This window comes from Eriocheir sinensis, chromosome 37, assembly GCF_024679095.1.
Source record: "Eriocheir sinensis breed Jianghai 21 chromosome 37, ASM2467909v1, whole genome shotgun sequence".
Taxonomy (NCBI): Eukaryota; Metazoa; Arthropoda; class Malacostraca; order Decapoda; family Varunidae; genus Eriocheir; species Eriocheir sinensis.
The window spans coordinates 11,147,791-11,166,149 of NC_066545.1; the positions used below are offsets into that span (position 1 = coordinate 11,147,791).

The window sequence follows — 18,359 nt, forward strand, 5'->3', positions numbered from 1 at the left end:
CCCTTCTACAAGCTATAGGTCTTGTGTCTAATTGGGTGGAGTTGAATAACTTGTTTGCTAATAAATTGATTTAATATAACGACTACGCGCAAACGTCACCAGTGGGTACTTTGGCCAAACATGAGGTATTATATAGTCAAGTGTCGGTACAACAGTTTTGCTTTGATAAAAGTTATAAAACTTGCAGGCAGTAATATCCGAACTATAGGCATCGCAACCCGTGCATCTGTCAAGAATACGAGGGATGTGGATGCTGTCTGTGATCAAGGAGGCCATTCTTTGTGATGTGTAATCTACAGTGTGCTGTAGGCTACATAAGTCTTTCAAGATTCACTTTTCAGGTAGGTGCCCAGAGGTTAGTTACCTTTTTTTATATATATATATATAGATATAGATATAGATAGATAGATAGATAGATAGATAGACAACATACCGACCGGCCTGATAGATAATAATTATGAGTGTGTGACTATATTTGTCGAAGAATCTCATTCCCTATAAAATACTTCTAAAGTAGTAAAGGCCAAAGCAACACACTGAGTTGTGAAGGATTGGTCATTCAACCACGGGGGCGGGGGTTCGATTCCCACCCGGCTCGTGTTACGTGCAGGATATGTTGTGCTTGCACTTAACTGCCAGAGGGAGGTGCGGGCTGACTCTAGATCATTGTTTTCTAGCCGAGGGGAAGGGGGGAAGTATATGGCATAGAATAATCCTTATCCTTGGGTAGTCAAGGTAGATTTGTGCATGCTTTGGGTGTGCGGCGGACCACTAAACAAACATACAAATGGATCAAGTTTGACAAAGTAAAACCAATGGTGATAATGATGAGGTACAGCTGATGGGGAATGCTGTGAAGGCCGAGTCATGTAAACCTCCGGAACCTGTGAATCATGACATAATCCCAACAAAAAGTCAATTTATTTTCTCGGGAAGGGATATGAAAATAAATAAAAGTAAAGCCAAACGAAGCTGTCGACACTGAATGAGTTGCCCATAAAAACTAAGGACGTCATTAGCTGATGATTACAAGCAGCAAATTAGTACAAAACAACGATGCAATGGAGATATCTGCCGTATCACATCACTGTAACACACGGCGAAGAAAAATCTGATGGAAAGGGGATAACACAAACATGCAAACATAAAGGAAAATACGATTAAAATTAATTAACGGGGAGGTAGTAGTTGGCATCTCGTGGTGACGTAGAGGGCAAGGCGGTGACGTCAGCCATGCCACAGATTATCGTACTCTTTCTACCCCAAACTCTCGCGCCCACACGAATAACGGCATGCAACCAAACTTATTAGTGTCATAAACTTGATTAGTGATGTAATTTACACTAGCGGAAAGGATAAATTGACGGTCCTGAAGCTGTTTCGAGTCTCGCATTTCGGAATAATTATCGGGGAATAGACAGAATGATTAAAAGAAAGGAAGGGGAAGACGGAAATAATAAAATGCAATAGGACTGACAGGAGATAAGGATAAATACAAAAATCACCCCGCATTAAAAAAATCTTGGTTGAAAGCTGGAAACGAAGAAATGAAACAATTACCGGTTGCAAAGGAAGCCAGTTCAAAGTGTAAAGACCGATATACAAGCCAAGCCAGAGAGGTCTACAGAGGAAGAAGAAGAGGATGGGTGACGTCAGAGGCAGATGGCCGTTGCGCGGGAAAGGGAACAACCGCCTTCCATTTTCCTCCACTGCGCAGGCCCGCCACCACAGCCTCCTTGTGCTTGCCCCGGCGCATCCACACGCATCCAGCCGAGCGAGGGAGGCGAGGCGCATCATCCAGGTTGGAGTGGCCGAGGGGAGACTGAGGAGAGGAATTATGTCCATGGCGGTTTCTGGCGGCGAGGAGGACGGTGGTGGTGGAGGAGGTGGGGGTCGCCCTCGCCCTCGCCGCCATCATGGGGAACAAAGGAGTGGCGTCGCAACGGTCGTGGAGGGTACAATGGACTCCTCTCCTTCGGCCCGCTGCTCCCTGCCTCCCCGCCTCGCTGCCCTGCGTTGCCTCGTGCCGAAAATACTGGTAAGCACATTGTAAGGACCCGCTATGCTGAATCTCCTTTGGCATCCCTCTTTTGTAGACCTCGGACGGTTTATTGTAACTATCGCCTCTTAGGTCTATACATTTTGATTTTTCTTCCTTTGTAGCCTTGCATTGATTTTCCCGCTTCGTTTCCAGGTTTCAGCCAAGAGTGTTTCCATGCCCACCTGCCCTCCGTCCCCCCCCCGGGTTGAGAGTATAAAAATTTTGGCGCCATGTTGTCGGCGCCAATCTCAAATGTGTTCTTTGGTTGGTTTGTGGCGGCGGCCGGCGTTGGCGTGGGTCCCATGAGTGTGTTTGAGGCATTGAGGTGTTTACGGGGAGGATATTTTGGCCCAGAGGCTGAGGTGGACGAGGTTACTGCACTTTGAATTTGCATTGGGGTGACCTGAACGTTACGTAATTGCAGTGTGTTTGAACCCGGCGTCTTTAGGGTAGGTAAGGGTCCCGCGTTGTTTGTGCAGGAAGTGATTGGGGCTTTGTGAGCTGCAGAATGGGGACGAGCATCAGAGGCAGGTGTGCTGAGCGTGGGTTTCTTTGTTACGCCAAAGGAAATGCCATTCTTTGCTGGCTGCCAGACAAAAGCATACACCCCCTCTCCCCCATCTTCTTGTTCTAATAGGTGAACGGGGTAGTAATAACTTGATGGTCACCTAGATATTGTCCAATCATTTAGCTTTGTGAATAATTATTTGATTTTAAATAAGTTTGTTACCTAGTCTATCTTTAGTAAAAGCATGGGAGACTAAGGAACTCTGAACTCTACTTTGTGAAAAGGGAATTTGTAATTTGGGTGGTGATTTGGTGTTCTCCATAAGTATAAGGAACAATTGGTGTTATTCCAGGAGTGTCCCCGTCTTACTGCAAAGGTCCCTTGTGCATTCTACAAATCACTTGCTTGGGAGATTAATTTCTTAAAATATTGTTTTTGGGGAATATGTTGAGGGGTTTATTACTGTTCATCGCATTTTGGTGTTGAGGCGCAGGTTTGGTTTGATTTAGTTTAGTTAGTTTTGTTAAATTAGTGATACGTTTTACCCTGCTTCATTGGTTGTTGCTGGCAGTCAGTGGACATGCTTCTGGAATTTTTACCAATTATTTTCCCCGTTAGTAAGATTTTAACAAGACTAAATATATAAAATTTTATCGTAAATCTTCAGTTTATAATGGAAGAGCAGGCCACCGCTGAACTAGCACCCTACCGCACTGCATTTTCTTAAATCAGTACCTCAATATTGCCATTAAAGTAGTAATTTGAGGCAGAAACTTGTCATGATGTTTAATACTAAAATTATCCTAAAATGCCAGCCCCTAGTATTGGGTGTAATTCTGGAGTAAGTCCCAAATTGCTCTAAATTAGCCAATAACTAGATGGGATCAATCAGTTGGGATTATTCCATTGAAGATCACTCAATTAAAATGTTTTTATCTATATATATCTTTATCCCTTGACATTTGGTGCACATAATATCCCTAGCAAATTAAAAAATAAAGATTACCATGAAATTGTGTTGAAGTGTTGTACATGGTAGTGTTGACTGATGAGCTCACATGATGATTGTGCTGCAGGTTAGAAGTGGGTGTTGGGTTAGGCTACCATACTATTAATGGGAAGGTGACCTGACATAATTATGTTGGTAAAGATTAATTTTAGTACCGTGCCAGTATCTCATTACCTACCTTATGAAACATCAGCAGATCTTCATATATCTTTTCTATAAACCTTCAACAGTCATGGAAATGCTTTCAAAATCCAATTCAAGGACTTTTTTTTTTTCTTTTTTTCTAGAAAATAGGGGATACTGTTTATGAAAGCGCGTCTCCTCCTCTGGCGACGGTGCCGCCGCCGCCGCCGCAGAATAGCTCGCAGAGGGTTTAGGGTGGGGGAGCATATTTAAACTACTCCAACTGAACTTTATGACCTGCTAACGGGTGTATATGCGACTTATTTCTGCGAGGAGGTATTTCTCTCAACACCGGCTGCACTGCTGCCGCGGCCATCACCAGAGCAAACCTGTTATTTTTATGCAAATGCCACCAATTTTATCATGGAGCATGAATATAACCTAACCTAACAAAACCCTCTGCGAGCTATTTTATGGCGGCGGCAGCACCAGAGGAGGCGACGCACTTTCGTAAACATTATCCCCTATTTTCAAGAGTAAAAAAAAGTCCTTGAACTGGATTTTGAAAGTGTTTCCATGACTGTTGAAGGTTTGTAGAAAAGATATATGAAGAGCTACTGATGGGTTCGTTTCAGATTGCTACCGATTCGTTTTAGTACCGTGCCAGTATCTCATTACTTACCTTATAGAGTAAAAAAAAAGTTATTGAATTGGATTTTGAAAGCGTTTCCATGACTGTTGAAGGTTTGTAGAAAAGATATATAAAGAGCTACTGATGTTCATATATCTTTTCTACAAACATGCAACAGTCATGGAAACGCTTTCAAAATCCAATTCAAGGACTTTTTTTACTCTGTAAGGTAAGTAACGAGATACTGGCACGGTACTAAAACGAAACTTAACCATTAGGTTATTGTCCAGGTTAGATTAGTTTGAGTTTCCAAGATGATGCTACCTGGTGCTGTTGGGGGAACAGCATGCAATAGATGATGAGTTGTTCTTTTGTTTTAATCAGTAATTGTAAGTTATTTGTGACAAATGGTTATAAGATTCTTTAATGGGATCAAAATGTCATAAAATAATAGTTTTGTCCTAAATATTTGTGTGCCCTGTAATGAAAATCTACCATTGCTTGAACTTGACCAGATGAGGATACATATTAAGTTGAAAGACACCTAGGATGGGATGATTGATTGGTTATCATGTAGGAGTGGTGACCACAAGGTTTGAGGTTTGTGATCACCTATGAGCAGTGTGAGTTTCAACTAAGTGACCTTTTTTCAGTGAGGTTGTTCACACTGACTACAGTGCTATGAACCCAATGGCTACATAGCATGTCTAATTTTTTTTTTTTTTTTTTTTTTTTTGTGTGTGTGTGTGTGTGTGTGTGTGTGTGTGTGTGTGTGAAATTTATCTTAAACTTTTAAAAACTTTCATTAATATGTTGGAATTATATTTGAACAAAACTTATTACATTAAATATAAGCGGCATCATTTGATGTTTTTTCTCTCATTTTCGGAGCTTCAAGTATTTGTTGGCCGTTGGTCAATCCTTTGAGCTTGTGTTCTGTATTTGGAAGAAGAGCAGCTCACTGGATGATCAAAAGTGACTCAGATGTAAATGAGGGAAAATATCTGCCCCCAACTAAGGTTCTCAGGAACCTTCCCAAAAGTGTCCCTTACAGTGATATATGTGTAATACTTGAATCTGCATTCATTAATAGAAAGTTGAGTAATCATGTCTGAGCAATGATTCTTGGTGTTTGACAAACCTTGCTCTTGAATACAACAGTACTGCTCGCCAGTTAAAACTCTGCTCACTGCAGCCAGCTGCAAACAAATAACAGTCCAGTGTGAAACCAGCTAAACGTGGAATCAAGTATATCAATGAAGATGTTAGTGGATAGCGGAAATGTTCAGTTCATCTTTCTATTTCAGAATGGTCAGGAGCACATTGCTGCATTGGAGAAATTAGCCGAGTCTTGGCTGTTATCAAGTCCCTACAATAATAATGCTTTTGGAGAGGAGTGTGAGCTGGTGGTGACCCTCCTATATACCATCCTCACACTGCCAAATGACACATCCACTCTGCTTCCTCATGAGTTCGTCTTCACCTTTCTGGAAAGATGTGAGTGTAATATCTTGGTTTTAGTTGATGTGGTAGCTTGCTTCATTCATCCTCATTTTCATTTTATTCAGCAAGTTTTTCACAACTAGTTCTACTTTTTTATAAACCATTCAAAAGCATCAAAATTTATTTCAAAATTAGTGTTATTTTCATTATTGTAAAGGGTTTTTTCCATTTTATCCTAGGGTACTTCTGAAGTCATCCACCTGTACAAATATTCTTTTGCCTATATAGCTGATGAATTAATTATTTATAACTTAATTTGATTTAAGATGTTCCAAATGTTTCGGTTACCACCACCACTGAAATTATTTTGAATGTTGGTTTCTTTGCAGGGGTGGAGGATGGGGGTAGGATGGAGTTTGCTGAATTGACACATTTCCTGAGACCTGAATGGAAATGTGGTTCAACAAAAGTGTTGTTCCTGCTATGTGCAAACTTGATGTCAGCTGACTGGGGTTCATCAGTTCTTCAAACTGATGTTAGTGAGTGGGGAAACGATTGGTTACCTGGCATAACTACTCCCACATGGCTTTTGGATGCAATAGGCTCAAGTGGGAACATTTTAGGCTTTGTTACTTTGCTGAGAGTGTCTGCCTCTCTGCTCCAAGTTGTTACTCTCCCCAATGTTGAATTGGAAGAGTCATACCTAGGAATGCTGACTAGGTTTCTCCATGCTGCAAGCCAGTACCAACTGAGTGAATATAGCTGCAGCCTGGATGCCTTGCAAGACATTAGCTCTGTAGTCTGTGAGGAAAGGTTACAAGCCTGGGTGTCATTCCTTGGAGGACTCTGTCTGGCTAAGATAGGGAAGCCCCACACTGCATTAGTTAAACTTCAGGATGCAGTGGACAAGAGCTCAGCTTGCATTGCAGCTCTTTTCAACATAGCCCAAGTATTCCACAACTTGGGCCAACCAAGTGCAGAGCTGGAAGTTCTGGAGCTCCTTGTGAAGGTGAGTGGTAAGTGTCCTTGTCATCAGTGTCGGGTGTTGGCTGAAGTGGCTGGCAGGTGGGGTGGACTGGATGGGTGTGTCTCTGGTGCATGTAGTTTCAGATCATGACTAGAGATTCACACTCATCCAGGCCACTTCTGCAATTATCTTCTGGGTTGCTTGAAAGGTGAGTTATGTTGCATTCATTTAGTATTTCAGGTTAAATTGTCATAAATGTACATTTATTGAATTTAATGTAGAATAGTTTTACCTGGATTGGTTTGCAGTGATGCTGATACTGAATTGAAAGTTTGGATACAAATTTGGTAATACTCCAGCACTGCCCTAGGTAGGAACTACCACTGTGGTAGGGTTGAAATGCCTCCCATCACAGTGATAGTACCTTACTGGGAGGTGTGGCTACATGGCTCATCATCAGCAGGGATGCAGATGTTTTAATCGTGTACTAAATTTTCAAACCATATCCCTGGCTCAATAAAGTTTTGGTTGGATATGCTTGACTTTTTATTTTATTTTAGCCTACTGCATGGCTGACTAATTATTTTATGGGAGACATTTTAACCATGTGTATATGGCTGGGTATGTGCACATGCTCCAATGAATGATGGGAGAAAGGTGGGAAGATTGAGGTCGGTGTTTGAAAGCTTTTGAGAATGAAAGGGTATTTGTCTGGGGATATGAATGGAAGGGTGGAAGTTGGGTGATGATGGAATGAATGAGAATGGGCAATTCCTTGTGGATCAACACCCTTTAGTACTTTCAAGGGTGGAATATCAAGACACTCGACTGTTTCTGAATACTCAATATGAATCTTATGTTCAATTTTTGGGAACAATGCCTATGCAGGCTTTCTTTCTGGTTGTTATTATGCTTGATAGATTTTATTATGTAGATGATAGTTAGAAATAGGATGTATTGTGCACACATTGAGAGGAATACTTAATGAATACCTACAGTCAAACCATTTTAAATAGTCCATTGAGGCATTGGCTTCCGCAGGTCCTTTCCTCCACTCTGCTGTGCCACACAGTCCCAACACCTATATTTTTCCTTTCATATGTTACCTATAGCTAACATATGAGAGAAAGAGATGGGTGTTGGGACTGTATGGCAGAGCAGAATGGAGGAAAGGACCCGCAGAAGCTAACGCCTCAACGGACTGTTTGAAATGGTTTGACTTTACTGTGGTACTTGCAAAAATAAGGATGAGAGAGTAATGGGAATTTATAGCGAATTAGAGGAAAGAGCTGGTCAATAAGAGCTTGCTTGACTGGCTACATGAAGCTCTATAAAAGGAAGGTGAAAGAATTATTGGGGAGAGGAAAATTATGATGATAATTATGGCATAGGTCTAATGTTCAAGGTTTTTGATAGGTCAGTGGTTATGGCAATTGAAGTAGTTAGGTATAAGGTGTTTTGAACAAGGAAAGCGCACTTGAACAGAAAATAATCGGTTGAGAATAAAAGGACCAAGAAAACTTCAGATATGTGGGGAACTGGGTGATTCAGTGGGTATGGTGCTTAGCTTGCAACCAAGAAGTAGTAAGTTTAAATTATGTTAAAAAAAAATAAGGGAGTTAACATGTCCTTGCATGGAAGAAAACAGGGAGGAAAGACCCCTGCCACGAGGGCAATAAGAACTTGACACAAACAGCAAAGACCATAATGTAAACCTGTAATAGGAATAGTGTAGTGTGATGAAGTGGTAGCTGGTAAATGAAGAAACTCCCACCTTAAGCAGATCAACATGAACTAATTTTAAAGTATGGGTTTCAGGGTAAAAGATTTAGAACTTATACCATGCATTTTGGATGTTGCAAGATGAGGGCCTGGAAATATGAGGACTAATTTGCATGCTTGTTGAGATGAACTCTGTGAAAGTCACCAACACTGATGATAAAAGGACTGGTCCAACCTTCCTGCTTACAAAGCATCTCTTGGGAAGCTCAGAGCTTCTCTAGTTTTTCGGAGGTATGAGTCTGTATCCACCACTGCCATCAGATGTAACGGCATTGCTGCCTGCTTGAGCTGCAGTACAAACCTCAGAAAAGAAAATACATAATATTCTTGCAGTACTTTAGAGCATTCAACTGTATTTGAAGTATTTCATCTGATATAAGGGGCTTGCTTGAGTAACATGCTCCATTATGTAATGTAAGCAACTACTCAGTGGTACTTTTGAACTTGCTGATGAGTACAAGGCTTAATCAAGGTTATTTAGAACTAAACATCAAATTGGTTTCATATATTAGCACATGTGTGCATGAAATGTAACCATATTATTATGAAATGGAACAAGGCTGTGCCAATAGCAGAGTAACAAGACATATTCTGGTTGTTGGTTGTAAATGAAGCAAAGGAGGAATTTTTATGATATTCCTTTGGCTGCTTATGACTTAAGTTATGAGGAATATATATAAACCTAGTTGTGATACAAGAAATGAGCTCTACTCATGGGGTCCCATCTTGTCTTGATCAGTTCAACATAGAGGACTATAAACATCTGTGAAGTTTTATTTGAAGGTGAAAGTATGGAATTAAAATGTCAGTGAAAGAAAGGCAGGTAATAGTTAAGAGAATTGTGAGAGTAGTGTATGCATGGGGGTAGAGAGAGGAGGAAGGAATGGTGTAATTTTGCCAGCTTTGACCCATACCTCAAACGTGTGTTTGGAATGAAGAACACATAAGACAGGTGCAGCAGAAATTGATTGCTTGAGATTATGTGGTTCAACAAATTGGAATGGTATGAGTAAGCTAGAGGTGCACTGGAAATTTATGAATGTGAGTTGTAGGTGGAAAGTGAAAATTGGTGAAATGGGTAAACTAAATCACTGAGGTGGTTTGAACATGTTTTAAGAATGCATAATAGGTGTGTTGTGAAGAGGGTTCACATGTCAGTGAGGAAAGCTTTGGGTGATAGAGAGACCACTAGTAAGATGGATCAGTAGGATTAGGGATTACATTAATTTCCCAGAGACAACAAGCCATCAGAGCTGTGAAATTAAGGAAAAGGTCAAGGACTATATGTTAGCTGTGCCATTCTGAGTGTTTCAGTATTTTTTCTCTATTCCACAAACTCCTTAGCTGTTGAAGCATCTGAGAACATAAAAGCTATATACATTTGCATATTTTGTACTGAGCATACTCCCTGCTTTGTATTAGTAATTATCTAATCCCTCATTGACTATGGCCCATTGATGCTATTTCCCAAGACAATGACCAGAAACATTAAAAGTAATCTTTGTTGGTGTGCAAGGATCATTGCTACTGGAGTAATGATACCAGGCTATTTCTGTTTGATACATATTAATAATCATGTTGATTACTTCATCTTGTCACCAACCTCTGTAAAAGTGTTAATGTGCTGATTTTGATTCATTGTTATTAAACACATACCTCCCAGTTGAGGATAAATCTTAAATGTCATTTTATTAGAAAAGTTATCTAGCTGTAGGAAACTCATGGCTTCAATTGTTGTAAATCTCATGCAATGAGGACTTATGAAAATGTATATTTCTAGACTGCTATGAATATGCCCTGACTGAACTTTGGGTAGCCAGGTAGCCAATACCATATAGCTCTGCTAACTACCTCTCTCCAAGTAGCCAGGATTGAACTTGCAATCTTTCAGTCGTGAGCTGAATACTGTGTCGACAGAGCTACCCAGCCCCTTTTAGAGGGGAAAACTACTACTCAGATTCTTTCTTGATGAATCTGGCCTTTTCAGAGTGGAGTGGAGGACAAGGGCAGCCCTCCAGCAAACCTCCACTCATCCTTGCTGGCCCTTCACCACACCACTCCTGAGGACCTCCCCAGCAGGGCCTGCTACTATTTGTCTTGTAGATTACTTAAGGCAAAGGTATTAGTAACACATTTGAGTCCATTTAGAATTCCCAGGAGTAATAAAATTTGTCTTGTCTTGCCCTCAGTAGGAAGAAATAATTACTTTTTATTTTTATTAATTTAGTATTCTTTCATTTCTTGCAACTAGTACATTGTATCTGAATTAAAACTGTCTCGGAAGTTTCACAATTGCTTTTTTCTTAACTAGTGGAACTAAACTGGTGAATCATGGAACTTCTAAATGCTTACATGTTTGTAAGATCTTAAGCTTTTGGCAGGTTTGGTATAGTTCCACGGTGTAGTGGTTAGCTGTTAATCTTTGGGCTTTGGTTCAGTCCTGGCTGGGGTAAGGTAGTTGGTTCACAATCCACCCATTTGCTCATCCTTTCTTTGGGGTTGGTTAATAAATCTATCTGATGAAAGCAAAACTAGCAACTTGGATGTCACCTTGCTTTATTTTCTGGAATAATGGGTTATTACCCACCACAGGCTGAATTGCTGAAGAAACTTAGATGAGCTCTCAAAAGCTTAATATATGCTCCCCATTTTACCATACCTCGGGACACTGAAGTTTACTTTTTAAAAATTATTGTAAATAGAAACATAATAAGTTTATAAATGAAAAAAAAATTATAGGGACAAATAAGAATTAGATTAAAACTCATGGCAGAAATTTGTTGAGGCTGCTGAACACCTGGAGAAGCTGCTGGATATGGGAGTGCCATCCAGAGCATCCTTGGGCTTGACTCCAAGGTCTCTACTAAGGTTGGAGGACACCCTACCAGCGTTGCCAACCTTCACAACACTGGTAGTGCTGGCAGGGATGGCACATGCATCTAGGGCCTGTCACAAAGAAACCATCAGGATCCTCGACAACAAGTTATTTGGGAAGGGAGGTGAGAATGCTTTCCGTTTTCCCTGTACATGCAGTAAAGACTCACAGGACAGCACTAACTAGAGTAATTTTCATCAGCAGCACCACTATAAGAAATTATTTTACTTGAATGTTATATAATATTAATTCTTTATCCTTTCAGAAAGTGTTAGCAATTCCTCCTTCCACATTTTTTGTTCTCATATCTATTTGCTCTTTTTGAAGTATTTGATTTTATGTAGACTTCAATGTCATACTACAATATTCTATTCCATTCCCAAGATATTGGTGGCTCCACATTTTACGATGGTCCTTCAGAAGATAGATTGAGAGTTGTTGTCACAGCAGCAGGACGGGTGTTGCACGCTGAGGCGCTGGCAGGCCTTGGCCAGGTGACAGAGGCCATCAAGGAGTGCATCAGGTTTGTTCATAGCTATTATGTAATATAAACAGACAAATTTTTAGCTTTTTTGTGTGAACCTTTCAACGGAGTTTTTGAAAGGAACGGTGTCAGAGCAATAAATTGATGAAACATTTTATCTACCCACTCTAGTATCCAGCTGGTTCACCTCATATATCCTTTTACTCAAAAAATCATATATATATATATATATATATATATATATATATATATATATATATATATATATATATATATATATATCATGTAATTTTTTTCTACAAATGCCTGATAACCTTCTGTGGTAGTAAAATGCTTTTCTTTTTGTAAGCAGGGTGGAGCAGGCACTGTGGTGGGTAAGAGGAGTCAGTGACAGTGATGACAGTAATGCCTCAGTGAAGGAGTGGAGTGTTATCATCCTGCTTATAAAGACAACAGTGTATAAGCTGATGGCAGAGTTGCACAAGACCAGAAATTGCCACCAGAACTATCAGCACTACACTCGCCTTCCACAGCAGTGTCTTGCTCTTCTGGGAGAGTCTCAAGAAACACCAACCTGGCAGGACATGTCCCCTTCTAACCAGCTTGTAATGGATAGTATTTATGAGTACTTTAAGAACAGATCATATAAAGAGGGGCCAGCATTGAGATAAGGTTAGTGACTGCATATTCCATTAATGAATGTGGGCATAAAAACATTTCAGAGATTCTCATTAATGAACATGTGTGTGTGTGTGTGTGTAGAGGGGGGACATGTATCAATTACATATCAATTTATGAGTCATAATTTATCAAAGTGCCAGAAATATATGGGCTGTTACATGTAGTTGTTAAAAAGTGGACATCTCTTTCCAGTATTGGAAAAAAAAAAAAAAAAATACAAGGAAGATATACTTACTTTTAAGTTTCATTCTGTTCCCCTTCACTCTGATGACTTATTGAGGGGAGTTAGGCATGATATCAGTCAAAGAGGCAAGTGCATCAGTGTCAGAGCCATAACTTCTCAAATGTGGTATGGTGAGGAATGGAAGTGTCCCTCATATGGTTCACCATAAGGTTCCATGCAGTTTTTCATCATACCTAAGCTCCGTTGAAGCCTGGCCTGTCCACTACCTCATCCTGATTGCCTTCAGCCACATGGATACATTTTTTGGGCTAAGTGACGCAGTGCAGCAGGGTTGTGTATGAAAAGACTCCACTCTCAGAAGTGGTAGAAGGGCAACAAGTTATTTTCTAGATGCATTTCCTGTATATTACCTCAGTGCATATAACATTATCCTCCTTATAGAGTATGCTGAAAGCTACTGGTGCACAAGTATTTTTAAGTGGGTAAAACTTGAGGTAAAAAATAAAAATCTGAATTATCAAAACAGCAGTTTTTCTCTTTTTTTTTTGTACATTGTAACAATTATCAAAATCAACAGTCTGGTTTGTGTGTGCATGAGGGATATCTACACCACGTGCTAACACAGTCACTTAACAGCAGGGGTTGCCCAGCACATTACTGTAGCACACCCAAACTCTTTAAATTGTGTTTTCAGAAGTTTATAGGAGCTGTTAACTTTGTAAGGGGATAAAACATGCACCATTCAATTATCATTGAAGGAGGATGGTCATGTCTTAGTTACTGAGAATAGTTTCCTAAGATCTGGTACACCGAGTTAACATTTACTGTTAATATGAAATAAACTTTTGCCATTAACACCAACTACCACTGATTGCTTAACTTTTTAGTTGCAAGTTATGGGATATCTATAACGATGTTATGGTATATATTTTTATGAAGATGAAGCAAAAGCCGTCAATCTTCTACTTAATGCTCTCTATTCTCAAGTACATGTTAAAATATTATACTTTAAATAGTTAGCAACAGCCATTATAATACTCAAATCTATAATTCTAATAATGACTCAGTTGCACTCATTTTAACAACTCATTCCACAAATATATAATGTTATTTGGTACTTTACATGAACTAATCAGTTATTCCAGCAGATTCTTGACTAAATATTGACCACTTTCCCCTTGATGCCAAGGATAACTGAGAATTGTGGATAAGTGATAGAGGAGATTGACTATGGAGTTAGTTACACCTGACTACTATGAATTATCACAACTCAACATGATATTCATTTGGTTGGTGTCATCAACCATGCTCTCTGACTGCCAAAATGCTAACCCACCAATTTTGCTTGCACCAAATAAAATAACATGTCACAGGTGAATGTGAATATATTTAGCAGTCATGTAACAAATGCAGCAATAATAAAGATGAAAAATAATTAATTATGTTCAAACCCATTAGGGAATAAATAATAATCTGAGGCTCTCCTCAGCTTAGGCTATTATAAAAAAGGGGCATCTGGCCAAGACATGATACACTGTTGGTTATAGTGACTCACACATGCTCATCCATGGCTGGCAAACACAGAGGATGATGATTCCTTCCAACTCCCCTTTCCATAGCCCAAAAGCCACTAGACGACATAATTTTGGAAAATAAACAAAACAAAGTAAAACTATCTAGTTGTAATTAGTATAAAAGAGATAACAAAACCCACATAAGCTGCCAGGAAGCTCTGTTACCTTGTTTCCTCCTAACATACAAGTTAGAAGGAGCCTTGACATAGATAAAATCAGAAACTCCTTAATTTTTTGTATATAAGGAATGGTGGCAGAACATGGGCAACCCATCCTGGAATAATGGCACAGTAAAGGAAAACAATACTGTTTATCCACGACTGGTTGTTACATTACTGACAACGTATTCTTGTTCACGTAAGTACACAGTACTTGCTCATGGTGCACACTGGTGGTGCACAGAAGTTTGCTACGAGGCCTTCCCTCGTGTCTATGTACAGTCCGTTAAACCCTCTATAGATACAATATTTACCAGGTGGTGTCACACTCTGCTGTGTCCCCCTTGGCCAGAGGCAGGGGATGTGGCATGAGTGATTTCCCACAAGCACTTGCACTACCCTATGATGAAGCCACACCCTAGCTTAAACTGATTCTTGGGATGATTGAGCATAGCAGAGAGAGCCAGAGTGAAGGGTAGGGGCATCAGCTTCTTTTCCATGACTGCTCCTACTGTCCAGTTGGTGTCTAGCGTTCCTGGATATGAGAAAAAAGGCGGGAGATAGCATTATGTATGGAATAAAAGATTGAAGCAGATGTGGATACTGACTCAATTATAATGGCAGCAATGTGAAATTTATTTATAAACAGAATTAGTAGTTTAATATATTGACCAAAAGACAATTAAACACACTGACAGTTAAATATGACTTTTCCACTCTGTTTCAGGATTCAAATATGAGATTTATTTCTTGAGCCAAGAATGTTAACTATTACAGCACCAAACTGCTGAAGTACATTTTATTGCTGAATGGAAGTGAGGAAACTGTTAATTTGCAAAAAATTGTAAGTTCCTGAGCCCTGAATATTGAGCATCTCTGTGGTAAAATTTACCTCTGAACACTGTGTTGGCTTTGGGGATCTCCAGTTGGTAGGCCATAGAGGCAACAGACTCCTGCATCCTTAAACTTGTTTCTAACTCCACGCCAAACTGCAACTGCTCAGTGGCTTTCTGATAGTAACAAAGATGGATCCCTGTGCCCCCTAAGGTGCCTGAGGCTGTAAAGTTGTCTCCTGTAAGAGAACCACAAAAATATTAGTAAATAAAAGCATGAAAATTTACAAGCTTTGCTTTGTACCCCATATATATATATAGTTCTGGATCTGGATTAATGATGTGCAGGGCACCTGTACAGGTGCATAACACGCATATAATAACAACGTCAGTACTGAGGGAAAGTACCTGTGTATCTTCCAGCAACTGAATGGACTGCTATGTGGCCCCCAGGAACCTGTGGGCCATACTGATAGGCCAGTTCTGTGCCGAGGGCCAGTCGTTTGGTGACTTGCTGCAGGTAGTGGGTGACGGCCACTCCTGAACCATTCACCAGGTCCACATTGCCCAGTGTGAGAGAGGTGGTGTGGTTGCTTCCCCGCCAGTCCAAGGTGAGCTGTGTTGCTTGCCACTTACTTTGCTGGATCTGATGAGATAGAAAGTGGCAATGTTGTACAGAATAAAGAACTGCTGGATACCTTAGAGAAATCAAATCACATCCCTCCTTGTGTGTTCTGAGTAGTCAAAAAAAATAATATATACTTTGTGCATAACTAAATAGGCTTGTAATGTCACAAAATATAAACACACAAAATGCAAGTGAGTACTGTACTTGTCAAAAACTTGTGCATTTTTTTTAATACCACTATTTGAAATCTTCCATGATTTGCTACATTCTAGTGCTGTAGCAAAAAAGAAATCTAGAGAATGCTTTTCTAAGAGTTAAGTAATTACAAGTGACTAATATTTACACAAACAATTTTAGCTCAACATCTATTCATATTTAGATAACGTGCTGGCGGAATTTGTCTTACCTGGGCCACAAACTTTGCCCGCAGGTTGGGGTAGAGCTGATGGATGATGCTGGCATTAAGATTCCCTGAGGGGTCAATGTCCCCCAGCATGACAGGGTATGCTTCTGATGGGGACACCTGTTGGGTCCCCACAAATGTTGCCCCAAACCTGGTAGTAAGTAAGCAGGGCCAAGTGAAAACATCTAATCCCATGAAATTTCATTGAATTACAAATATCTGACTTTTAAAATGCAACATACTTGGATTTCACTTGGTCATTATATTTACTGAATTTGCAAAAAAAAAATAAAAAAATAAAAAAAAAAGGTTACTGTCGAGAGGACATGGAAAATATGAGAGAAAAATGAAAGGATACAAGACAAAGGAGTCTGTGGAGGAGAATTAAACTAACAGCAAAAAAGAAAGAAAGGATGGGTTTGAGGAGGACTCTTGCCATACCTGTATCCTGGGGGCTGGATGGTCGAGAAGTTGACTGTGTGGGACACTTGGAAGTGGTTGCTCAGGCCTTTGTTAAGCATGAACTTTCCACCCTCAAACATCACAGGAAATACATCTGTGGAGGAAGACAGTCAGTCAGTTGGCAAAAGTGGATATGCCTAAGTTCATTCATATAAGTAGACAGATCAGGTCAAGCTATCTCACCTTTATTTTCTCCTTTGTGGATTGTGGTGATGGTTATTACTTTGAATTTTGGGGGGATGGGTCCAGAGAGATGTGACTTTGTCCAGAGGAACTTGAGAGATGTAGCATGCTGTTCCTTACAGTAGCATTACATGGAATCTGTCTGGTCCTGAGTCTGCATCTAGGATGATTATGTTTGTTGGTTTGATGATACCCTCCCATGGTGTAATGATTCTGGTTAGGTTGTCTTGTGGTTCTTCAAAAAAGGTGTGGGGACTTTATTTTCCTGTGTTAAGTTATAAACGAAACTATAAACATGTAGTGACTGACCCACCTCAAGTGGAAAGGCTCCCAAACTCACTCCGACTGGTTAGGGGAGTGGTTTCCAATCGTACCAGTTGTGGGTTCGATCACAGGTGCCAGAAAACTCTTACTTGGTCTTGATCAATTTCTCGTGTGTTTCATGAATTCATATATGATTCAAATCATTGCATACAGAGAGCCTAATTAATTACCAGACAGTATGGGGTCTTGGTCTTGCTTTTACTATTCATGGCAATAGGTTACTATCCGTTACGTTAAGTAAGGTTATATCAGTTTATAGTCCTTCAACAGTAAAGTGGCAATAAGCTGCATTTTTTTTCAATTTCTGCAATTTCCTTGGTAAATCCCTTCTCATCAACTTATTTAGTGAACTGCTAGATAAGTAATTATGCAACACGCATTGATTTATTAAGCACTCCTTGATAAGCAGCCCCATTCAACTCTAAGCCAACACACCCACCCCATACTGGCCTGGCCGCCCCGCCAAGCCCCCCTGCAGGGCACCCCCACCACTACCCCTGGCCCTTGTGGTGTGCTGGCAGCCCCAACACCCCTGGGGGCGCGGTGCGGGGCACACTCGGGCCGAACCGACACAACACTTGCCTTTGCATTTCTTGTGCAGGTCCTCCATGGGGCCCGGGTTGTCATCCTCCTTTTTCTCCGGCACGGGCGGCGGAGGGAGAGGTGCTGCTGGTGAAGGGGGTGGAGGAGGCGCCGGCGGCCCTGATGCCTGCACGTTACCCATGGTATCAGCCGTGAAGGGGAGAGTTACGGCCACGGCACGGCACGGCTTGACGGGCAGGAATGGCCGGTCTCACGCGGGGCTGCAGACGACCTACCACTCTTATCGCCACGCTGACCGCTTTGGCCCCGACCCTCGCCCTTCACCTGCTTTTGAAGAGATAATTTTAATCCCTGTAGCTTTGTCTTAATATTTAATTGTGTTCTTGTGTATAAGTAAAGGCATTCATGTTTTAAAAATTCTGGTAGATTCTGATTTGGTGCATTTCTGCCATTATTCTTTTTAATGGTAATGCTATAAATCTACTTTTTTTGTTGTTGAGGTTCATGCAGGGTATATTGATAA

The 18,359-nt window shown here is 40.5% G+C and overlaps 2 protein-coding genes across 3 annotated transcripts; one reads left to right on the forward strand and one right to left on the reverse strand.

Annotated features, from left to right (window-relative positions):
* The first annotated feature begins 1,644 nt into the window (after nt 1-1,644).
* On the forward strand, nt 1,645-12,779 carry LOC127008209 (uncharacterized). The gene is made up of 7 exons (XM_050879920.1): nt 1,645-2,038; nt 5,620-5,809; nt 6,145-6,290; nt 10,492-10,623; nt 11,278-11,503; nt 11,764-11,902; nt 12,216-12,779. The coding sequence occupies exons 1-7, from the start codon at nt 1,838-1,840 to the stop codon at nt 12,532-12,534; spliced, it is 1,353 nt and encodes a 450-aa protein (XP_050735877.1). The 5' UTR covers nt 1,645-1,837; the 3' UTR covers nt 12,535-12,779.
* Nucleotides 12,780-13,242: 463 nt separating this feature from the next.
* LOC127008210 (mitochondrial import receptor subunit TOM40 homolog 1-like) lies at nt 13,243-18,170 on the reverse strand. Of its 2 annotated transcripts, none has more exons than XM_050879921.1 (6): nt 17,876-18,170; nt 16,766-16,880; nt 16,328-16,475; nt 15,702-15,939; nt 15,353-15,532; nt 13,243-14,995 (listed from the first exon to the last, which is right to left on the reverse strand). In XM_050879921.1, exons 1-6 carry the CDS (start codon nt 18,015-18,017, stop codon nt 14,856-14,858), a joined length of 963 nt encoding a protein of 320 aa, XP_050735878.1. In that variant the 5' UTR covers nt 18,018-18,170; the 3' UTR covers nt 13,243-14,855. The 2 variants fall into 2 exon arrangements, with proteins under 2 accessions (XP_050735878.1, XP_050735879.1); XM_050879922.1 differs by lacking the exon at nt 17,876-18,170 and adding an exon at nt 16,970-17,119.
* Between the last annotated feature and the right edge of the window lie 189 nt (nt 18,171-18,359).